This window comes from Choloepus didactylus, chromosome 4, assembly GCF_015220235.1.
Source record: "Choloepus didactylus isolate mChoDid1 chromosome 4, mChoDid1.pri, whole genome shotgun sequence".
Taxonomy (NCBI): Eukaryota; Metazoa; Chordata; class Mammalia; order Pilosa; family Megalonychidae; genus Choloepus; species Choloepus didactylus.
In genome coordinates this window covers 102,932,404-102,957,976 of record NC_051310.1, presented here as the reverse complement: position 1 = coordinate 102,957,976, position 25,573 = coordinate 102,932,404, and the positions used below count along the sequence as shown (strand labels likewise).

At 37.8% G+C, this 25,573-nt stretch overlaps 1 protein-coding gene across 1 annotated transcript in view; it reads right to left on the bottom strand.

Annotated features, from left to right (window-relative positions):
* Positions 1 to 25,573, bottom strand: part of SIN3A (SIN3 transcription regulator family member A) — an 81,184-nt gene that overhangs the window by 22,507 nt on the left and 33,104 nt on the right. Inside the window, 16 exon segments of the mRNA XM_037833372.1 lie at positions 2,765 to 2,938; positions 6,255 to 6,424; positions 8,912 to 9,485; positions 10,311 to 10,494; positions 11,880 to 12,118; positions 14,569 to 14,685; positions 15,114 to 15,323; position 15,873; positions 15,914 to 15,947; positions 15,950 to 16,031; positions 18,193 to 18,282; positions 20,012 to 20,170; positions 20,309 to 20,461; positions 21,034 to 21,285; positions 22,333 to 22,615; positions 23,253 to 23,359. Of these exon segments, the coding sequence (XP_037689300.1) occupies positions 2,765 to 2,938; positions 6,255 to 6,424; positions 8,912 to 9,485; positions 10,311 to 10,494; positions 11,880 to 12,118; positions 14,569 to 14,685; positions 15,114 to 15,323; position 15,873; positions 15,914 to 15,947; positions 15,950 to 16,031; positions 18,193 to 18,282; positions 20,012 to 20,170; positions 20,309 to 20,461; positions 21,034 to 21,285; positions 22,333 to 22,615; positions 23,253 to 23,359 (2,829 nt within the window).

Genomic DNA, 25,573 nt, shown 5'->3' with positions numbered 1-25,573 from the left:
ATTAAATACATAAAAGCTTTGTCCAACTGTACACATTTATTGCATAGCTGCAATCATAGTACACACACTTATGTATCTTTTTATTTGCTTTGCATTTTTACAATATGTAATTAATTTTTAATTTAATGACTGCAAAATATGCCATCCAGTGCCATCCTGGGTTGGACATTTAGGTTGTTTCCAGCTATATGCTTTTATAATTAGCTATTGTAAGAGTGGAACTGGAAACAAGCTAAATTTCCAATTAGATAGGCATAGTTCTCTATAAAATAACATATCAAATAGCCATAAAACAGATGGTGAAGACCTCAAAGTGTTGCCAACTGAGGTAAAATAAATTACAGAAGTTTTGCCCAGTACAATTGTCTTTCAATATATGTAAACTCAATGGTAAAGCCTAGAAAAGTCATCAGTGATTACTTCTGGGAAGAATTATGGGTGACTATTTTTTCTTTTGTCTCCATTTTCTATTTTTTCTACAATGAACATAGATTACACGTTTAAATATTTTTAAACGTTTACAGTCATTACAATATGGAACAATATTCAGGAAAAAAAGCAGACTATAAAATTGTAAAAACCACATACTAAAATTAATTTTAAAAGCATAAAAAAAGACAGGAAGTAACTCATTCTACGAAGCCAACACCATCCTAATACTAAAACCAAATAAAGATGAGAAAGAAAAGAAAATTACACACATATATTCCTTATGAATATAGATGCAAACATCTTCAACAAAATAGTAGCAAACTGAATTCAACAGCAAAGGTGATTGAACAGAAGAAAATTAATTAAAGTAATATACCACATTGTATTAAAAGAACGAAGGGAAAAAACCACATGATCATCTCAATTGACACAGAAAAGGCATCTGGCAAAATCCAGCACTCCTTCATGATAAAAACACTCAGAAAACTAGGAATAGAAGAAACTTTCCTTAACACGATAAAGGGCATATATGAAAAACCCACAGCTAACATCATACTCAGTGGGGAACGACTGAAAGCTTTCCCTCTAAGATCAGGAAGAACAAGACAAGGAGGCCACTGTCACCACTGTTATTCAACACTGTTCTGGGAATTCTAGCCAGAGCCGTTAAGCAAGAAAAAGAATAAAAAGCATCCAAACTAGAAAGGAAGAAGTAAAATTCTCCCTATTTGCAGATTATATATATATATGTATCCTGAAAAACCCAGAACAAAGCTACTAGAGAGAATAAACAATGGACCAATGGAATCCAACTGAGAGTTCAGAAATAGATCCTCACATCTATGACGAACTGATTTTTCACAAGGGTGCCAACTCAATGGAGAAACAATAATTTCTTCAACAAATGATGCTCAGAATGAAGGTGGACCTTTGCCCTCATAGCATATGCATAAGTCAGCTTAAAATGGATCAAAAACCTAAATATAAGAACCAAATCTATAAAACTCTTAGAAGTAAACATAGGGAACAATCTTCAGGACCTTGTGTTAGGCAATGGTTTCTCACACTTTACACCCAAAGCACGAGCAACTTTTGTGCATCAAAGCACTTCATCATGGGAGAAAATATCTGGAAACCGTATGTCCAGTAAGGGTTTAATATCCAGAATATATAAAGAAATGATACAACTCAATGACAAAAGATAACCCAATTAAAAAAGGGGAAAAAGACTTGAATAGACAAATCTCTAAAGATATAATAATGGCCAAGAAATACAATAGATGCTCAACAGCATTAGCCATTAGGGAATAGGAAATCAAAACCATAACGAGATACTGTTTCACAACCATTAGAAAGGCTACTATCAAAAAAAAATACGACCCACCAATCCCACTTCCAGGCATATACCCCAAAGAATTGAAAGCAGGGACTCGATCAGATATCTGCACACTGATGTTCAGAGCAGCATTATTCACAAATGCCAAAAGAGGGAAGCAACCAAAGTTTCATAAACAGATGAATGGATAAACAGATGAATGTGGAATATCCATTTGATGAGACATTATTCAGCCATAAAAAGGAATGAAGTTCTGATATATGCAGCAACATGGATGAACCCTGAAGACAACTGAGTGAATTAAGCCAGACACAAAAAGAATATTGTATGATCTCACTGATATGAATAATTAGAATAAGCAAATCCACAGAGTCAGAAAATAGAATATAGGTTACAGGGCCCATGGTGGGGATAGGAAATGAGGAGTTAATGCTTAATTGGTACAGAGTTTGTTTGGGGCAATGGAAAAGCTTTGGTAATAGATGGTGCTGATTTAGTACACTGTGAATGTAATTAACACCACTGAATTATATATTTGAATGTGGTGAAAAGGGGCAATTTTAGGTTGTATATATGTTCCTAGAATAAAAATTAAAAAGCAAACCATAGCACTGTACAACTCAGTGAACCATAAGGTAAACTATGGGCTAGTTAATAGTATAATTATAACCTATGAACTTGGTATTTTCTGCATTATTTTTCTGTAAACCTACAACTTCTGTAATAAAAAATACATATAAAATAAAATGCCGAGGGAAAAATTTTAAAAAGGGCAGAAAAGAAACAAAGTGGAAAATCCATGGGGGATTTTACTTCCATGTTTCCATGTGTTTTGCACTTCCTCTAATGAGTTCTTTAGGAAGTCTAAGGAGTGCCAGGAGTGCCAGGAATCGCTGGGTCAAAGTACCCTGGTATGGCTTTCAACTTCTGGTCCAGAGGGTTCTAACAACTTACACTGTCACCAGCAAGGTCCTTGATTACATGAGCAACCCTCACCTTAAAGCAATTCTCATCTGACATGAGTTGCTCAGCCTTCCGCTGATATGTTGACTCCAGGAGGCTCCGTGAAGCCTGTGTGTTCAGCTGGCCTCCAGTGGCCCCATTATTGTTCTCGGACAGATAAAGGTCAGTCACTTGCACACAGATCTCATCACTCACAATGTGCTGCAGCTGGAATCAAGCAAGGGTACGTAGTCAGTGAACTAAGAAAATCTCTTTCTTCTTGTCATACACTCACTCAACCTTCCTTTGACTGGCAAGTTAAAAAAAATTAAATGCACAAAGCCATTATTTTATTTTCTTGTGGAATACTCAAGCCAACATCTTTCAAGCCAACATCTTTAACCACATCACTGGTCCATGAATAAAATTTTCATTATGTATTTAAAAGCAGAAGCACAGGCAATCCAGGTTAATATGCTTATTTAAAGGAAAAACATAAATGTTTACTAATTCCCAATTGTGTTCTGGATCTAAGAAACTTTAAAAATATATATTTCTCATTAAATAAAATTTCTACGGTTCATATTTTCATGGCATTTTTTTACATTTACAATGTGCTTTCACATATTCTCATCTGTTCCTCACAACTACCCTGGAAGCAGGTAGGAGAAAGGTGCTCCATGTTATATGAGCTGTCAGATGAGAATATTCACTGTGTGAGCTAAGGTAAAGGACCTTGGAGAACCACAAAAATGAGGTCCATGTCTATATCCCCAGCCCTAGCAAAATCTGAAAGTCATTAGGTATTGGAGAAATGGTTAATGAATTAATTGCCCAGGGGTGCTCAGCTTGAAGAAGCAATTGGGCCTAATATTCAAACTTCTTGATTACTAGGCCAATATTGTTTCCAAAACACTATTTTTCTATGTCTGATGGAAAGTGTGATACTTAAATTGAACATAATGTTAATTCATTTTCAATACAAGTCAATCATGATTGACTATTGGTAATTTTTATGACTATTTTATTAGACTATCTGATCACTGGAAAGTTGAAACTTTTCCAAGTTTCCATTCTCATAAGTCATGGCAGTATTTCTATTTTGAAATAAAAATCTTCCAAATGAAACTTTACTCACCAAAATGCCAGAGAATGTGAAAAACTGATACAAGTAGAAAGCAAAATGTTAATTTCAGTATCAATCTGTCTATTTTATTTTATAATTCTCATAATCACTAAGCCATCTTATTTTTAGGAAGATATATTCTTTTTGAAATGCTAGTAACTATGACAACTACTTATTTTTAACATTAAAAGTCTTCAATGACAAGCGTGTGTATTTGTAGATAACTGGACACAGTGGAAGGTCAGAAGACTGATTTGAAGGTGGCAGAAAGGCAAGTATCTCCAAGTAAGTGGAAATAATTACATTAAGTTAAATAAATTACAATTGGTCCCGATAATAAATTCTAATGTGACCATTAAAATAATGCTTATGAAGATTTGATAACATGGAAAAGCTGAGGATAAAGTGTGAAGTAGGGAAAAAAAGCAGGGTAAAAAAGTAACTAAACCATGTCTCTACCATGTAGATACTTTTCCTGCTTTATACTTTCTTGATGAAGGAAACTTTTCAGTGACTCTTGGATAAGTGACCCTCCCAGAGTCTTTGGAAAGGGCAGCACTACATATCCAGGGACAACCAGGCAACCCCCACCCCCCAAGCAAGGCTAGTCAGATTCTCTCTCCTATTAGGTGAACTTTTTAAGCACGAGCATCTGCATGGAAAGGACAGGTAATTCTGGGGCCATAGCAAGTCAAAGGCTCAGGGGACTGGAGAAAACTTGAGTATATGCAGAATGTCCATCAGCAGAGAGAAGCATGATGGGAGTGGCTGTTCAGAAAGAAGGCATGCAGGAGGGGAAAAAAAATCTTTCCAGGCCAGTTTCTACATGGTCTGGCCATATTCTGAGTTCTGTACTTAGAAGTCCATGAAACACCTATTATAGTCTTAAAACAAAATAAATTCCTATTCAACTAGCTTGGAAAAGATGAGAGAAATTTATGGGTTGACTTTGAAATATATGTTCTACCTCCAGTCAGGACGGAACTCTTTAAGGGAAGACCAAATGAAAAAAGGAGAATCAGAGAAAATATGCCCCCAAGGAGGAGTTAAGAAGAAGAGAAGCTTGAATATATGTTTCAAAAACTCAGTGGATTTGGGTTTTCTGGATCAAATTTGTTTCTGTAAAAAAAAGGTTGGATAGTATAGATCACTTGAAATCATAATCAGGTGCTTCTAATAAATAGACTAATTATATCTATTATTTCAAAAAACAATTTGAGGCTTATAAAAAGTAAGCTAGTTGAAGTAAATTTCTTTTAAAGCTGTTGTGCTCGTGGTGTGAAATACTTCCTCCTAGCACACAGTTACTGGAGTCTTTATTTTATATAAATTTAGGGGAAGTTAACAGGAATCAGTCTCAAAAATTATAACTGATGGTCTCTGTATAATGATTTCTATCAGTCACCACAGAGACCCTCTGGGGAAGGCCTAAAAGCTTCTTTGACTTTCAGGTAAAAAACTACCTTTCTGACACTTTCCCCAAACTTCCAAATTCAGTTACGGGAAGAGCTTTTCCTCACTCTTGACGGAAGGAGTACAGAGGTAATGTACCCTCCACATTCAGAGAAAAAGCAAGGATAACTTTGCAAAGGATTCAGTATTTTAGCCCAAGAAGGCAACAAACTTCTTACTACCATAGTGGCAGTGTGGACTCTAGAATCAGAATTTGCTTTTTATAAGTTCTTACTTTAAGGAAGTAGTGTACCAACAACAGACTCTGATCCCTATGGGAGTTCAGAACTCAAAGGCAAAGGAGTAGAAACTTACCTGTTACAAGTTATTTGTCATTAAATTATCATTGTTGTTGTACAGAACAATGTATTTACAATCTCCCAGGGTGTCACAAGGACAAACCCCAAAACCAATCACAAATCTAACTCAGAAGGAACCTGAGCTGAGCAGGGTGGGCAAGGGTATTGTAAAAGATGTCGTTAGATGAAACTCTTCCCATGAAAAGAACTTCAGAGAGTAAATGAGAAAAGTACATGGAATTACCAACACCTATAGGAAAGAGCAGTGTGTGTTCAGCCATGGCAGACTAGGTAAGAGACGGACCAATTCATAGACTATTCCCTGAGAACAGTAAGGGCCTGGGTTCAGGGCCATTGCTGTCTCTAAAGGTGGCCAGTAAGCAAGAGCCAAAACATCAGGTCTCAGGTAGGCTCATGCTTCTATAGGGGTATATGAAGAAAAGGAGCCAATTCTGTGGCTGAAATACTCCCACTTTGTTAACAGGGGAAATAAGGCATCACATTAACCTTCCCCTCCCCAAGACAGAACTATATGTTCATAAACATTTTTTACATGATAAAACTGCCTTTCTTTCTCCAACAGAAATTGTACTTCTCTTTGCCTGATCCATCTTTAGGTAAGGAATTCTTCCCTCACCTACCCTGGCCTCCACCATCCCCCCCTCACCTGTCTGACAATGCTCTGGATCAGTTTGTCCATGGTAAAAGCAATGTAGGCATGAATGGTGAACATCTCTCTCAACGAATCTTCATACTGTGACGAGTCTATGTTGCCATCCAGCAGGCTCCGCACCATGTCCAGGAAAGCTGGGTAATAATCTTCTACATCAACATCCACTGTGGGAGAGATGGGAAACGTGAGGTCTAACCCTGCTATAAAAAGACTGGGGTTGTGAACAATCGAACGTACGATTTGTTTTGTATGACTGCGTGGTATGTGAATGTATCTCAATAAAATGAAGATTAAAAAAAAAAAAAAAAAAAAAAAAAGACTGGGGTAGAGGGCCGGGCAAATCCCACAGCTGGACTAAACAGCATTTGAAAGAACACTAGGTGTTCAAAACATACCTGCTCAATCCACAGCAGACAGAGATGAAATCTGACAGGTGGCTACAATCACAGGGCTTGTCTATCAGAGGAGAGTGTGCAACTCTGAGCAGCTTCTAATATTCTGACTGACTGTGCTATAAAGACATTTATTTACAGTACTGCTGGGCTCTATGATGGGAGAGCATAATATCCCAGTGAAGAAATTCCTTCAAAAAGTTGTTGATCCCCTTGCCGAAAGTAACCTGCTCTCCTGCTTACACAAGAGCATTCCTCACTTGCTCAAAAAGCTATTTTAATGTTGTGTAAAGTGCAGATGAGAAGAGGGACACACAGCTGTACTCTAGCACTAGGAAACCTCTTAGGAACAGAAAAATAGGAGAGCAAATGAATGCTCTATGAATGATGAATCTGCATTTGTCAAAGTCTTTTTGTTTAATAATGAATTTCCAACAATGTATTTCATAAATTCCATTGAATGATCTGTACTTGCTGCACACAAATCACTTCAACCATGAGCTGGAATGAATCTTATTTATTGTTAAAGAGACATTAGGCAACTAGTAGAAGACAGAAGGAACAATGAAAGGACTCTGCTTTTATCTTACTAATGTTAAGACCCATCTATAAATAAAGTTCAAAAACACTTTAATCTATTTATCTCCAGTGTTGGAAATCAAGGTACCAGTTACCCTTCAAGCATTAGTGCCAGAAGGAGGCACAAAGAGGCTATTGGGGTGTTGGTTATGTTCTGTTTCTTGACCTGGGTCATGGTTACATAGGTGTGCTCATTTTGTAAAAATCTGATGAGCTGTAAAAATCTGATAAGCTGTAAAATTCCAGTTCTACACCTTTTCTGTAAATATGTTGACCTTCAATAAAAGATTTACTAAAATAGAAAAAAAATTTTAGAAAAATAACTCCTCCTCATCGACTAATTTTGATTACCCTATTTGTAGAGCCTATACGTGTGTGTGTCTGTGTGTGTAAAAGGTTAAGAGCAAAAACTGAGTACATATCCATTTACCTGAAGTGTGACAGATCAATTAAAGACAGGTAAAACAAGACAGTTACCATTTAAAGTAAGCAACTGGTTTGTTTCATCAGAGAATATCATCTTATTCATACCCATAACATAAGTATAGGCTATGGCCTCAGAAATATGCTGTCATGAAAAATGTCTCTATGCCAGAATAAAGCTAGGAGTCCAAACCACAGACTTACACACATGAGCTATGATCGGTAAGAGAGTTGCAAACTATGTAAACCTAAACCAGGTAAAATCAGTGGTCAAGCCAGGATTAGGACATTTTATCTCTAATTTCTACCAAAGCACATGGAATCATCACATTAAGGCCCAGAATTTGTCTCTCTCAAGTTAGGACTAATCCAGATAAAGGCTTTTAGAATGAACTTGCAGTGTCATTAGCTCTTCAACACACAGAAGGCTAGGGCCACACAAAAGGAGAATTCATCCTCAGATTGGCTATTTCCTCAACAGCCCAGAAGAAAAGCTTTATGAAAAAGGTTTTAGAGCTCAACAGCTCAAGTACCTAATTTATGAATTGAGCTCTTGAATCTGGAAGTAGGCAGCAGATAATTACTTAAAGCACATAGTGGCTTCCTTTCACTTTCACTTATTTTACTTATTCTGATTCTTTAATCTTCACCCCTGTTTTCCCTGTTGTTTTTGTCTCACTTAGATTTCCTCTTTATATCTTCGTTACAAATTTATCTTCTACACCATCTCTTGAGCTCCAATCTTCTTTCCATAAATTACATCTACTTCTTAGGTATGAGCCATGTACCCCACTGGTTAAAGAGAAGTCTTTATATACCTGAGAAAATTAGGCATGAGTAACTAGGAATTATGTCCCATCAGGGAATGGAACCGAATGTCACTGTTTAGCCCCTCTGTCCTTTCAAACAGAGATCTGCAATTTGGGGAACTGATGGCAACCGACACTCAACTCCCTGGCATCCACAATGCCAAGCACTGACTGAGTACCCATGATCCAAGTACTGTGTAAGGTGCATATTTTCTCTAATTCTCTCAAACTCTCCACAAGATAACAATTAGCACTTCCATCCTACAGTAAACAGGTTTAGAGAGTTTAAGTAAGGGAACGCAACCAAAAAATTGCCGAGTCAGCGTTTGAACCCAAGTCTGGCTCTAAGGCCTGTGTTCTATGCAAAAAACAAAGTAGCCCCAAGTTTAAACAGGCTCTAAAATCCCCAACCCCACCCATCTTCTGTAAACCAAGTCTAGGCACTCACTAGGTTCTTTGAGACGTAGCTGGATAGCAGGGCTGTCACTTTTGTCTCGCTTTATACCCAGCATTTCCCGCTCCCACTCTCTCTCTCGGTTTTCTTCTTCAATTTGCCGTTCAGCTTGGGAACAAATCCGCAACAGCCTCAAGCAGAGAATCTGGTGCAGTCGCATAAAGATATACCAGTTGTTATTGACATAGAAGAGGTTGTATACTTCATCCATCCCTCTTAACTTCTGAGCTGCTGTATTACTAAACAGTAGCTTGGACTTAGGGGGGCTGCCCCCAACACCATTGTGCTTCTTAGCTGCTCCTGTAGCTTCATCTACATCCATCTCTTCTTCTTCCTCTTCCTCTACATCTGAAAGATCACCTCTCTGAGCAAACAGCAAGTCTGGAATGAAATGATGCATGATTTGCTTGATTTTATACTTGTCCTCTTTCTGAATGCCTGTCTGCCTCTTCACATGGTGGATAATCAGAGCAGCAGCATCTTCCAGTATCTGTTTGTCTTCATAGGCAAGTGAGAGGTGTGGGCCAACAGGTACACCAGCATTCTCTTCCGTAGCCTGCTCTTGCCTCTGATGGAAGAGAAACACAAAGAATTACAGGACATCTCCAGGACCACAGCAACAGACCTGCGAGGCAACATCAGCAGTATATTACATCATTAAGCATAGTGGCTACTGGTTTTCAGTTCAAAAATTAGGACCTGATATTTACAATAAATTTTCTACCTTTTCCAGAAACAAAAAGGTAGGTGGAAATGCCAAAATATTAGTACATTCTAGACTTTAGTGACTTATGGGGACAATGGAACAGAATTAGGACCATCTTTAAAGCTCACTTTACTACCCTCTCTCTCCTTTTGTATGTTTGAAATTTTCACAGTAAAAGTTTTTTAAAATTCAGGATCACACAACTTCTAGGAACTCTCAACTGTACTCTGTATTTATGTTTCTATTCATCCCCTCTACATGACTGTGAGCTCATAGAAAGCAGGATTAGCTTCTTATTCAAATCAGTATTCAAGCTCCAAGTTTACATAGTCCTAGTAAGTGTGCTAAGAAAGAATTCAGGAATTGATGATAAGTTTTTAAGTTGTGGGAAGTTGAGATGGTATATACAAATACCATTGTTTGATGGAAATAAATTGGGATGGGGGCATAAACTGAAAACAGAAAGATAAATTAGGAGACTAGTGAAATAGTCTGGTTATCAAGAAGAGGCTTAGATATAAGATGGTAGAATCAGTAATAGGAAAAAGCTACAGTAGTTATGAAGCAAGAATCAGTATGTCTTGGACAGTTTCATTTTCACATAACAAAGGTAATTTCCAGGAATCAAAGCTCTGCTGAACATAAAGACTACAAAGTCCTCTCCCAGATGCAGAAACTTCCACTCACCTCATCATAGATACTCTCAATTTCGTTGAGTAAGCTCTTAGACCTAAGGACCTTGGTGTCGTTCTGTTTAAAGTTGATGCCCTGGTGGTCCAGAGACTTCAAGTAATATTTCTCATTTTGTTCTCTCCACACCTTGTTAAAGCCTCTCTGAGCTTCTCGCCATTCTTCCTCTTTCATCTTCAACCTAGTAGGGTGGGGAGTGGAAACAAAAAACACATGGGAATTCAGAGGTTTTAGAAGTGAGAAATATGCCAGGCTTACTTCATTTCAAAAGTACCAGGAGATATTCTTGGTCTGTCAAAATTATTGGCAACTTGGGCTAAATGTTATTAAAACAGTCTTGAAACTGTTACACGAGGAAAGTTTCTCATTCAGGACTTATTTTGGGAAAGTTGTTTGTCCCCCAAAGTCAGAAATCTTTACCTAGAATAGTTATTTCTCAACAGCATTCCCTAGATGTCATTAAGTATTACTTGAAAAAGTGGTTCTCTTCCCTGGCCAGCTAAAATAAAGCTGACCACATTTCTTGACTGCAGGATTTTTCATAATGTTTACTAAGCTAATGTGAATGCAAAAATCCAAGAAGACTGGGCACAGTAATGTTTCTTTGGACGTAGTTCCGGAAGTTCTGATCAGAACTACTGATCCTAATGTTCCAGAAGAGGAGATAAGAGTAAAACCATAAAACAGCCCTAGAACTGAAGAATATCCTACATCTCAAAAGTTACATGCTACTGGAAACAAGAGTAATAACCATTAATTTGTGCCAGCTCTCGAGACTGGAGAAGCAGAATAAAACCTGGGCATTTGTGGAACTGTGCAGCAGACGATAATATACTTTTACCAGGAGACACTGAGAGAGAACGCAGCTAACAGCAAGAGAGTCACAGGGTGGTTAAAAGGAAGATGGGGGTTGGGAACTAGACTTTGGCCTCCTACTTGATGCCTGGCCTTAGGTATGTACCATAGCCCTTCTATACCCCAGACTGACATGAAAGGCTGTTAGGACAAATAAGACATTGTTGGCAAAAAATAGTAAATTATAATCTTTTTCACTAATTTTTCTTATTAAAGAACAAATTTTGGGGCAACAGAAGCACAGCATTGTGAATGTAATTAATGCCACAGAACTGTACACTTAAAAATGGTTAAAATAGGGAATTTTGCTATATATGTTACAACAAGAAAAATTTTAAAAATATACTAAGATGTTAACAGAGCTGAGTGGCAGGAATGTGAGTGGTTGTTTCTTCTTCTTTTCTATATTTTAAATATTCCCTCAAACACACAGAGTACTCTATAAAGTTATGTCTACCTTTTTGGGTAATAGTGCATACCAGGATTAATAATATGGTATGGACTTTTCAAGGTTTGCTCTCTAATGTTGGCTGCACAGAAGCCCATCAAGAAGCTCCACTACCCGACTCTGTATCTGATATCCAACAACCAGGATTGGGGAGAAACAGAAGTCTCTTGGACCAATCCCGGTGAAAATGAGAGCTTTATTTAATGGAACACTGAATCTGTCATAGAACACATACAGCACAACAGGCACATCCACTCAGGTACCTTTTAAGGACAATTGGGACAGCAATGGAAGGGTTCTTTCTCAAACCATCGATGATGTCAGCTGCTTTATCAGCATATATCCTCTGGAGTGCTTTTCGATGGATGACTTCTGATGTGCCCCCGAGGGTGTTGTCCAAGCGAAATTTAGCTTGTTCCTCAGCAGACAAACGGGAAAGTTTCTTCTGTATTGCTTCCAGAACCCGGATTGTAGCCAGATTGGTCTCTAAAACTACATCAAGCTAAAGAGGAAGAAAAAGACGTATTTTCAGCACAAAGAATACAATGGCAGTCAGGAGTATAAAGCAGGGAGTCAAACTTCCTGGATTTGAATCCTGGGGGCCATACTAGCCACTTAAGACTTCTGTTATCTTATCAGTAAAAGAGGGATAAGAGCAATGACCGTCCTAAGATTGTTTTATGGGTTAGATGATATAATACTCATAACATGTTTAGCACAACACCTGGCACATAAACAAATGTCCCATAATGATGGATATGTGGTGGTTACTGTGTCTACCATCACCACAGTGTATTTTGGTTAGAACTGCTGACTCCAGACCAGACTGGAGTTACTGACACTTATCCCTGAACTTTTCTGAATTGCTATGAACTGTTACAAACAATAATTAACAATCCCAAAAAGACCACTCAAGATGATAAATCCATCTTGAAGGTAAGTTTTTTCAGGGTAACTCAGCCTTGTCCTACATCCAGTAGTAAAAAGAGCACTGGCTGTCATTCTTAAGGACTTCAATGTAATATCTGTCTGTGGGCAGCCATTTAAATTCGTATTTAACTCTACTAATTTTCTAACCCGACCTGATTATGGATATGACTGACAACCTTTGAGTCTACTGGTTTTCCTAAAGCTTAACACTAACAAGATTTTCTAAGGCACATAAAATGAAGTGAGCAGTCTTAAGAGCTGCTAAGTTTTCTAGCTTTGTTGTAGTCTTTAATGTATTTTTTTCAAGTATTTCTGAGTACTGCCCCCAATTATGGACAAATGATCAACTGAATTTCCTGGCCCCCTTACGACTGGATAGCACCATGTAATAGTTCTGGTAAATGAGCTGTGAACAGGTGAATAGAAGTGATGTTTGTTACCTGTAGGCCAGAGCATTTAAGGGTGTGAGATGCCCCTGAGCTCTCTTTTCCCTCTAGTGACTAGCAATGTTCAAATGGTGGCACTCTGTCAGCCTGGGTCCCTGAGTAATTGTGATGAGCAGAGGTTCCTGCTACAGCAGTGTATATGCAGCATGATCAAGAAACACATCTTTGTTTTTCAAATCACTGAGGTTTGGGAGTTGTCTGTCTCACAGTATTATCTAACTTAACTGATTAATAGAGACACTCCTTCAAACTAGTCCATTCCATGAAATCCTAAGCATATGCACATGCACTACACTTCTTTCATCTTTGCCCTTGTAGCCACAAATGGGAAATGAGGATATTGCTTAACATTTGCAGACTTTCCAGATGCAAGAGAATAGGAACATCCTGTCAAGGAAAGAGGCCAAGTTCTGCTCTTTAACTCATCATTTAACTTCATTAAACATAGGTAGCAAAGAAACGCTTCCTTTAGCCTGATAAAACTCCCCATGAAAGTTAATATCTGTCATTATTTATTTTTCTACAAATGGCTGAAACTCATCCTAAATGCTGGGGCACAGAGATGGCCAACCTACAGCCTGTGGCCAGGCAGCATGTGACTCTTCATTCAAAACATGCTGGAAAGAGTGAAGCAAGCGTGAAGGTTGAAGTTGGTGGAGAAATAAATCAGTATAGATAAAAAATAGACTAAGATATCTCCCATCGATATAAATAAGTACAGTCAGTTTGATTTCGCATCGTAAATACAGAAAAAAGGATTCATGTGATTCTACCTCTTTGAACACACTTAAGAGTTCTCGTTTTGTTGATTATGTCAGTGAATGATATCCATATACGCTCGGGATTCTGAGTCCACTTTCAGTGCTAACCCTCCCGAAACAAGTGCTCTCTACTGGCTCATTTATTCACTCTAGCTTTCCCCTACCCAACTACTTTAAAACAAAGTATCTAATTTAACTTTCTTTCAAAAGGAACCAAATCAATACCAGAAATATGAGAATTTCAGTTCTCCTGGAAGAGTTGGCTTAATGACCATGTCAAGATACCACTAAAAGTGACAATACAAACAGGTCTAAAATAATTTAAAATAGCTTCAAAAAAACCCCATAAGCTGTAGGATACTAATAATACATCAAGTAAACCTTGATCACAATAATCTTTAAAATGTCATTAAAAATTCAAAGGATTATTATGCAATCACTAACAATTTCAATTAAAAGTGGCCTCGATATTACCCAGTAAGAATGAATATAGATGGCTAAACAACTCATGTTGTGATGTATAATGTAATAGGGATCCTTGTAAATTATCACATGCCAATAAAATGTCCTAAGTGGTTAAAGAAAAAAAAAAAAAAGGTCTCGACAATTCACGCTTGCTATAAAAAAATTAATACATTTGACAAATCCATAAAGAATGTTAAGTATAACAAGCATTTACAACAGAAGATTGTGAGCCTCTAATTGTCAGAGCTCTTTAGTCTTAAAAAGCCAACCCTCTCAGAGAACTATTTCAGATACCTTTCATTTACCGTCTCTCATTTCCCCCAAAGTTCAAAAGAAAACAGAATTTGTACCTCAAAGCGTTCATCTTCACAACGATAGATATGTTCTTCATACTGTGTCTTCTTGGAACTAACAAAGGTGGAGTCCTCAGACCATGAAGGGAAGGAAACCCAGGTATCATTTAAAACCTTTGGGTAGAAGAAGAGAGATTGAAACAAAAGCCTTAAAAAGCTTCCTGGTTAAACATTTTGATAGGGAAGGGGGGAAACAGCTAACCATTACTCTCAAGTTTCACCTTTATCAAGTGTATAAAAGAACATTAGTAAGAATGAAAAATATTAACGATAGGGAAAATTACATGTGTTGGGGGGGTTTATGGGATCCCAATTTTCTGCATGATTTTTCTATAAGCCTACAAACTGCTCTAACAAGTTAAAAAATAAAAGGATATTAGAAAGGAAAATGTTCTAAATATAAGTACAAACCATTTTCTTTTGAAAAAAGAAAAGAGTCTTGATTTCCTCATTCTTATAAATTCTTAATCCCTGGTAGCCCTCCCTTTCTGGAGGAAATTGAGGATTCAGGGCTAATCGGTGCTAGGGAAGGCCTTACTCACCTCTTTACAGAGAGGAGTTCGCCCTGTACACTTGGGTTGCTGGTAGCTCTTTGGTAGGGCTCGATAGCTGGAGCCCAACCGTTTACAGGAGGCATAATCTATCTCCATGGCAATGCCCTCTGTGGCTCGTTCCTTTGGAAAGGTTTCCAGATGTACAGACTCCTTATATCCCAGAAAGTTTTTAAACCAATTAAACAATTCAGGAAATTCCTGAAGAAATCAAACCAAAAACTGGTGAGAAATTAGAAGCATCATGCGGTTATCCTGAGTTATAACCACCACCATCTGGTGATGGGTCAGAACTTTGTTACCAATTCCAATGACAGTCATTTCCTGTCTAAGAAGCACTGCTTCTGAACATTTGACTTCCCCTTGTCTGACAGAATGCTCTTAGATCAGTAAAGGTAGTGACGAAGAGCTGCAGCGAACTAGGCAATAATCAGCCATTCTTCTGAACAAGAACATTGCTTCAGTTTCCAGATGACTCTTAGATTGTGAAGTACATCAAGATTCTGGAATCCCTGGGGACAGACTGGTCTCTTTAAACATCCAGCACTGATCAGGGGATCAGTAGACCACTAGTCTTAACCACTAGTCAACAGATACTTTATGCCCTCTCTGCTATTTTCTCATCTCTAGAGTTGGACTGGAAGACTTTTCAAGAGGATCTTGACACTGTCATTTTATGAGCCAACAGACCCAACCTCAAAGTAACTTTACTTCCCTTATCTGCTCACAAGCCAATTAAATATTATCTACACTCCCTATCATGCATCAAGGCTAAGTCCTTGCTCCACTACCCCAGGAAGGGAGAGACTAGCTGCACAAGCTCAGCCGAGAGATCACCTCCTGGTTAAAGATAACAAGACAGCGCAGGAAATTTTCATAGGCCTCTGCACTCCGCAGAGCTTTTCGCACCTATTGAGACAAGCAAAAGAGAAATAAGTGGGAAATCAAGAGATCCTTGATTGCTTTTTAAAAAACTGGGGAAATCTGAACTGATATTTGATAATACTAAGGAATCAATGTTAACTTGTTTAGATGTGATAATGATTATGCTTGAAAAAAGGAGTCATTTAAAAAAAAAACTTAAAAATATTTATGGATGAAATAATGATATCTGGGATTTGTTCCCAAATAATCTGAAATAGGTAGGAGTACATATGATACAAGTACATTGGTTAAGAGTTGGGAGCTGCTTAAGCTGGATGATTGGTACATGAGGGATTATTTTACTATTCTCTTGCATTTTACACATTTAAAATTTTCCATAATAATTTTTTAAGTGAGGTCTTGGAGTAAAGGATATTTACCTTCTCATGTGCTTTATTCTCTAGACCATATTAGTTACCCAAGCTTTTCTGTCTCTCCTAACAGAGGTTTACAGAAAGAATTTTGTCAACACTGTTTTCAAACACTGATAATCTTGAAAAATGACCTTTTAAAATAAGATACTTCTGTCCTCTGAAATGATCTTTTGCTTCCTCCATTTACAATATTGAGTATTTTAATAGCCAAAAATCTAAAAGCATTCAATAGCATAAACAAAGTAAAACTAAGCCTGGCTGGAAGATCAATCTGGAATTTCAGTTCCAAAAGTAAATATTTAGCATTGCAGTTCTTCAGAAGGGATTGTAGAGCCTTACAAAATCAAGTGGTTTAACACCACCACCTGCTCTAGACTCCCATATACTTTTCATTACTATTAATCAGTAGATACTACCTGGAATATGCAATTCTAAAGCTAAAGAAAGGGTAATGCATTTTTGGTACTATATATGCCGTATTGATTTCCTTTAAATTTTTTATTAGCTTTTAACTTAACACAAAAATACAAAATAATCTAATGAACCCCATGTACTCACCCAGGTTCACTATCAATACATAGTAAATTTTGTTTCATTTATACCATTTCCCTACCACTGAATTTTTAAAGCAAATCCTAGACATTTCATCTATACTTTTGAAGAATGTATGTCAAAGAAATAAAAAACAACAAAAGAACACCAAAACTCAAAAAAAAACTTCTAAAAAATCTTTAATAACATCAAATATTGAGTCTATGCTCATATTTCCTCAATTGTTTAACAAATGTCTTTTTAAATTTTTTTTTAAAAACCAGGATCCAAATAAGGTCTGCAAGTGCATTTGGCTGCTATACTTCTTAAGTCTCTTTACTCTATAACACTTCACCTCCCCGGCTCTTTTCTTGCCACTTACTGCTTGTGACCTTTACTTCTACATTCACCTTAAAAATACCCAGCGCGCAGGCAGCCCTCAGAAATGGTTCAAGTCAGAGACAGGGACTGTGACTATTTAGCAGAGAGACATGGGGCAGCCTGCCTTTGGAAGTCCTGACAAATATGGAGATGCTAAGTCATTTGCCCTGTGCAAAAACCCAGAGGCCTAAGATACATACGGTAAATCACCACCAAATCAATCCAGACTGGTTTTGGGCTCCTGCCAGTGAGAAGCCCAACAGTTGTTAGTTATCACAATGAAAGTAGCCTGCTAATCACCAAGTTGACTCCTAGTAGTAAGTGAGATCCAGCTGAGCCAACCTAAATACCACACAACACTGTTTACACCAGTGTCTCAACTCGAGCTGCTCATTTTATTAACCAGGGGAGCTTTGAAAACATACATTAAATCAGAATCCATAGAACCCCATTGGTGTACACCCAAATTAAATGTCACAGCAATCTGAAGATTACAAATCATCTTAAATTCCCAACAATTGGTGTGAGCACCAACACTCCCGTTGTAGACCTGGATATCTACAATGGAAACGCCAAACATCATACCATGGGAACATTATGCTTTTTTTTAAAGAGCTGCATTGCACCATGAAAAATGCTGTATTTTGTTGCAAGCCACCACACAAAACAAAAGCAGACAATGCTACCATTTCTCTAGTGGTGCTAATAGTTCTGGCAGACTGAAAGGAACTACAACTTGGAAGCTGTTAAAAAGTAGAAAGTCCTAATCAGCTTGATGCCTCTACAACAAAATCTTCTTGCAGGTGGGGGTGATGTTCCTTTGGAATTAATAGCCTATATTAAATCGAATTCATCCATACCTTATCAAAAAATAAAGACTCAGTTCCTACACCATGCTTGCTGGCATCTGCCATAGAAGAATCCTTTAGGCTGAGCAGTTTGGGTTTCTTCTGCAAAAAAGGAAAAATACAAATGTAAGATTCAGAAAGTGGAATGCTCAACCATATTATTTTCATCTGTTTTCAATGGGTCCATCACTGACCATGGTTGATTAATAATTTGGAACAAATGAAGAGAATTCAAGTCACTAACACAATATACACCATTTCCACCCTTTACTTCTGTTTGCTGCCGTTTTCTTTCTCCACCAGAGGTTCATAGACCACTCTACCCTGCAAATGTTCTCTCTACAATGGTCACGGCATTACTAGTGATAAACTTTCAGAATTAATATCCTTACTTTTTCCAGGGGCTTAAAGTAACTTTACCTGGAACCACTGCTCTATATTCCTGCTGGTAGGGGCAGAAAAAGGCATTTGTAACAGATGCACTGCCTAGAATTCACAGAAATCAATCTTTAACCTTTATCAATAGTTCAATTAAAAATAACTATCTTGTCAGCAATATTCATTCAGACTAATTTAAGATTGCTCTTTCAAAGGGAACGAATAGTTGGGATATAACCCTGTCAAGCAAGAATTAACTTTTAGAAAACCACCTCAACCATCGTTGAAGAAATGCACCAACTCTGTGAGAAACAGCCTATTTACCTTGGCAATCTCAGAACACACTCTCTTAGAAGCCATAGCCTCTGCTTACAATGCCTAAGAAGAAAGTAGGTGGGGAATTGTAAGCCCCCAATATAGTGTTTCCACCTGTAGGCACTTAGGTGGGGGAGGAAACCAAGTCAGAAATGGAGCATATCTGCTGAGCTGATTCTTGCTAACATTGCAATATTCTTTACTGAAGTGAAGAAATATATTCACTATGTTCAACTTTACTTCAAAAGGAGAAACCATTATACCAACACTAAAAAATGGGTCCTTCAGAAGTGTCAGCAACACTTAACATGCCAGTCTTTGTAGTTATTCACTTGTTCACCAATCACCTCTTAATATTAGAAACTCCACTTGCTTTTTTTATCTTTAAGTTCTATAGTAGACATGTCTATCTTTTCCATATTACATACTCCTTTAGAATTCAATGAAGCAACGTCCCATACATATACCAAGCGTTCTCCCTTATTACAGGTGCACTATATCAAAGAGGAAGGGCGCAAGCTTAGGTTTGTGCAGGCACCATCAGTGCTTACTGGAGGAAGAAACATGATGCAATGGGTCACTAACAGGACTTTAAGACCTCCTGCTGTCACACCCAAAGGTCTTGCCTGGGAGATTATGATACAGATAAGATCTGGCAACCCAATGAAAAAACTTGGGCAAAACACGCCTCTAGACCAAAGATCTCACAAAAACCAAGGCACTTTCCTCACTGGAGGACCTCAGAGACCACTGAATACATCTGAAACAATTATTCAGCTCAATAATCTTCTTTCTTAGCACAACGCAGGTTTTAAGCATCAAATCAGAAGAGGAGAAAAATTAGTAAGTCTCAGAAACCTTTGGCAGCAAACAAACAAAAAATGAGATGACAACTAATTGCAAAGAAGACAGAAAATACAGAGAAAATCAATGAGAACTCAAAAAAGCACAGTAATTCAAGTCATTAGGGTTACTGTAACATTCTTTTGCAAAGTCAGAAAAGAAGCTTTGTGCTGTTTCTCTCCAAATAAGCAGAATCAACTTCCAACACACTTAGTTAAGAACATGATCACACCTAGAGTTCTTGTCCACTGGAATTGCTTCCAAAGTCAAATGGGCAGTCACTGCTCATTCTCACCTTCACTGGAGGGGTGGTTCCTGTTCCAGAGTGTCGGCGGATCTGGCAGCCATTCTGGTTGGGCCTCTGTGGCTTATTGTTTAGTTGGGGCTTCTTCACAGTTCCCCCATGGTCATTTCTTACAGAATCAACTTTCTCAGCAGTCGTTTTGCTTAAAAGCTGTTAAGACACATGGAAGAAATTAATGCTCTTAAAAAAGCAATTAAGTATCACCCATGAAAAGTCCCCTTCTGACTACAGCTTCCTAACTTAGTTAAGATAATCCAAAACAGTGTAGTTCTTCTAAATACAACTTACCACAGAGCTATTGGCATCTGGTAGGAACTGTCCGAACTCTGACAACAGATCTTCCTGATTTTTAAAGAGACGAGCCACCTGGGCATACACCTCCTGCTCAGTCAGTGCTGGAGTGTAGTTTCCTCCAGCTTCCTTGGCATTTCGCTGCTCTTTCTGAGGAAATTGCAAACAGAAAGAGATCATATTAAAGTCTGCTGTCTTGAATGACTTACCTTTGCACATTCTTTGGGATGTCTAATAGGAGCTCTGTATGTTATCTACTTAATCTGCACTTAAGAAGAAAGTCTGTTCTTAGCACCTGTTTCAACTGCAGGCTTTTAAATTGAGAAAAGAGTGGAAGATGGTGGCTGACAATTAATTCCTTTTAAAACTAGGACAGTAATGACAAATGCCCAGGGAACCACTACCAACTGATAAAACACAGAACATGAGAGAATTTCTCCTTCTTCTACTGTAGATTAAGTATACTACACAAATCATCCTCCCAACTTTCCATATAAGCAAGCATTCATTTTACAGGGCAGTAACTTTAAAATCCTGACTAGCTGCTACTGGGCATCAAGTCAGACAAATCAGACTGGCTTTATCAACACTCACAGAGTCTAACAGGTTAATTTCCAGTAAGAATTAGTGGACAGAAAGAACGGTTATTCAAATTCTTCTTGGAATAGATGCCCTCAGAGTGTGACCTCGTTAAGACAGGCTGAAAGGGCAACCCTACTTACCTGATATGTATGCAAGATCTCCAGAAAAGCTTTGTAGATGTCTGGTTGGCCCTGGAACCTATTCTTGATCTTATTAACATAGTTGATGGCATGATTAAACTCCACAGGCTGATTGTTCTGCAAGGATGGGGCTGTTCCCAATGAGATTGTCACTGGTGTGTGAGGCTGCACTGGTGGAGAACGTGGTGATGCATATGGCGGGAGTGGGGGAGTCTGCTGACTGGCTGGAGTATGTGCTTGTAGTTGGGAAGGCTTAAAAAGAAAAAAAAAAAAGCCTTTAGTTTCCTTAGGAACTTAGACAGTTTGACATAGGAAAGAAAGTTCAAACTAAAGAGAAACAAGGTGTCTGTTCAACTTATAACCTTTATTTATTCCCTCAGTCCAGGCCATTTTAGTCCAACTCAAATCAAACTGGGTGGAGAAGAAAGATATGGAGGATTCACACACTCTAACGCAAATATTTTGGTTTCAAATTTTCTAAATACAACCTTAAAAACTAGAGACATCTTATGTAGTTTTTAAGCTCACTAACTCAACAGGTACAAACAGAAAGGAAATCATTCTACATAGTTCTTTAATATCAAAAAACAGATCATCTCAATTATTGCAACAACTCCACATAAAAATCTTCTAGACCAGCACTGTCCAACAGAACTCTCTGAGATAATGGAAACGTTCCTTGTTTGCAATACTCTGAATGGTAGCCACTAGCCTTATGAGGCTACTGAGTTCTTGAAATATGGCTAGTGCAACTCAAAAACTGAATTTATTTAATTAAAATTTAAATATAGCCATATGCGGCTAGTGGCTACCACATCAGACAGTACAATTCTAGATCAATAATACACCACCACCACCACCACCTCCACCACCACCCTCAACAGGATCTTCTGCCTAGTTTGAGCTGACCTAATCTGGTGAATAAAATTACTTTTGTAAGATGATGACCATGTGGACAACAGCCTAATCTGACCATGAGAAGATGATCATTTCTGCCTGTGATGTCAAAGTACTACTACACAAACTAAGTCACCAATTGTTGGGATACTCACAGGTTCAATAAACAAAAATGGGTGCAAAAGAGTCCTTGTAGGTTGCTGATGTGCTGATTTAAATATCTAAATAAATACCTGGTGTGTAAATGTGAACTGTTTTATGGTTATGTGACTACTGCATCTTCTCTGATAAAATCACTGTTAACCTATATGTCTATCCAAGTATGAAACAAAGGGGAAACGTCAAAGGGGTGTTTTAGGAAAGGATGTATTTCACATACTGCAAAATTTTTCAAGTGCTCACCTTGCTTACTTTGGCAGGTGGGGGCTGAGGAGCTGGCTGGGCAGGAACTGGGGCTGACTGGGCTGAAGGCTGGGAAGGATGTTGGGGTGGTGGTTGAGGCTGGGGCTGGATGCCATGGGTGGGGATCTGATGCACCTGGCCAGGAGTTGTCACATTAACCATGTCATTGGTTTGCACCTCAATCTTGTAGCCAGGGGGCAAGAAGGTGTTGAAGCCCATGATCAGGTCAGGGTGGCCTTTGAACAGCTGGGAAACACGACTAATCACTCCTGGAGTGTCAATGCTGATACAAAACAAACAAACAAAAAATTCACTTACTACTAGGCTCTCTCAACAGGAAAACAGATAAAAATCAACCTGCATGTTACGAAATTAATGACACATAAAAACTCTGAAATTCCAAAGCCATTTAGCTTTAGATTCAAAGAGGCTTGGTCACAATTTTGAACAGAATACACATTCATGGTATCAGTCCCGTCAAACAGATACTCAGTAAATCTAAGGCTGCAACTCCCAAACAAGATCCAACCTTTGATACACCAATATAAATTTTTTATTGGGCACATGTCTACACTGCTCAGATGATTTGCTCTCTATTTGAGAGCCATTCCAGAATGTCAGATCTCAAACCAATTAAAAAATCAAACAACCTAAATCATTACCAATGCTACTTCCCTGACTGAGATGAAACACTAATTTAAATATTTTTATTAAGAAACATTTACCAATAGAGAAAAAACAAAAGACCAGTTCCTATAATTTCCAGCAATAACACAATACCACAAATAAAAGGCACATCCCTGAAAACCCCCCACAGTGGGCATCTTTTATCTTCCATCAAATGAGAGTAATTTTATCCTCCCCCCCCAAAATCAACATTCCAAGCATAAAGCTTGAGTACAACCATGCATGTCTTTTACCTCTGAGATTTAAATTCTTTCATGATGTCAAGGAAATCATTGTAGACCTGAGGCTGACTACCAAATTGCAGCTTCACCTGGTCAAGATAGGACAGTGCATCCTCCACCTGAGACGGATAAATTTCAAGGTTATAAAAAGAACTTAAAACAAAAATTTTTTAAAAAGAAAACAAAAAAACAAAAAACCTGAATTTATTTATGTCTAAATAAAAATTAATGTAGTAAATAAAATATAAACATACAGTAGGTACACACAGAAATTAAAAATTAGTATGGATGCCAATAAAACTCGAGTTTAAAATAAGAATCAACTCATAAAACCTGTATAGCATTGCACTGAAGAATAATCACTTTAATACGTTCATTTATCCATTTCACAAATATCTACTAAGCTACAACATGCCAGACCCAATGCGAGATGCTAAGGAATCAATGACAAATAAGCCATAGTTCCTGCTCTACAGAAATCTGTTCATGTCTAGTAGGGAATCATGACACAGTGGGGTAAAAGTGGGTAATTACTGAATGCCCTGAGAGTATACAGGAAGGGCAACCCCTGCCAAAAATGTGGGAACATTAGGGAAGGCTTCCCCAACAGATAATGTCTTAACTAAGTCCTGAGACTTAGCAAATTAGCAAAGGGAAGACTTTGGAGAAAGTCAGAGGAAGCAGCATGGGAGAAATCCCAGACAGGAGGCCATAAGGCATAACTGGAAAAGTAAAAACAGTTTAGCTTGCCTGGAGGATTTGCAGTGAAGAAGAGGAGTGATGGTAGGAAGAGTATCAAGACATGAGACAGGAGAGGAAACAGGATCTAGATCCCTGAAAGTCCTTCTTAATCTTGTTAAAATCAATTTAGATTTTTATCATCTGTATTTTAGCATACTTTATCTGGTTCCAGTGTTGAGAATGAATTGGCACAAGGGCAGAAAAGATTGGAAGGAGGCAGGGACACAAGTTATGCTATAGGGCTAACTCACGTGAGAACAATAGTGGCTTGAATTATCATACCGGCCAAAGGAAGAGAGAGTTGGATAGACTGAAATGCTTTTTAAGAGGTAGAAGTGACAGAATTTGGGAGCTGAATAGACAAGGGAAATAAGAGAAAATAAGCATCCAAGAGTGATACATCACAAAGAGAAAGAGGTTAAAGAGCTAGAAAGTCGTAAGTCTGATTTAGGGCAACTTAAATATTGTGAAATGGAACATTTATAGTTAAATAAACCAATTAAAATGGCATTTCAAGAGATGCCCCAATTTCATTACGGCCTTGGTTAATCAGAGTATTTTAGTGTTACTAGAGCACAAATTGTATATTTAGTCACTATTCATTCACTTGATGGTTGATATTTCTGAAGTTTACAAATAACATGACTTCTGCTGAAATTCAATGAATTGTTCAATTCGTATTTAGAACTCTTCATATCAAAAGTTTGTATTAATGGCCAAGTTGAAGAAACAGAAAATTCATTAAGTTTGCAGAAGGAATAAAGACTTTGGAAGATATTTAAGAATATCATAATCACATGACAAAGGAGGAGTTATTGGTAATAAACAAAGATGATGTGGTATAATATAATTACTAGAGAGAGGAAAAAAGCAGAAACTCAATGGAAAGAAATGTGTGATATGTGTATGTTTGGAAGAAAAATGCATTTGGAGGTCACAGTGAACCATTGATTAAAGATTTTCCCGGATCACTTCAAGAGGCATTAATTAAGATTCCTAACCTCCTGAAATTCACAATCTTGGTGGAGAGACAAATACAATTACCAAGAGAATATGCTAAATATGTGCTAAAAATCTACACTGCTAACATTCAACAAATAACTAAATTACATCAAACATGCCTCAAATTATTCAAGTCCTTCTTGTCATCAATCTGCCAAAGACAAAAAAGTACAGATAATATTGATGCTTGAAATAACCTAAGCGTTCTCACTGAACACTTACTTATTACAGAATATAAATGGTTTATTGAAGTTGGTTCAAATGCTTATAAAGCATTTTAAGACTGATCCAAAAATGGCAGGCAATGTGGGAATACTGAATTAAAAGTACATGGAGGCACAAGAAGGCATGTTACCTCTCCTTATTAGAAAGGAAATTCAACAAGTTATTGTGTTTAGGAATCATATTCAACCGTTTGTAAACAAAAGAAGAGAGCAAGAAATCCTAACTCCACCCGTGACTCACTCTATAACCCTGACTCCACAGCCCTTCCTTGCCAGTTTCTGTAAAACAAACAAAGTACAATCCATATACTTATACCCAAGACTCCTGTCAGGTAGGTGAACAAAATAGGTGCTGTATTTTGGCAA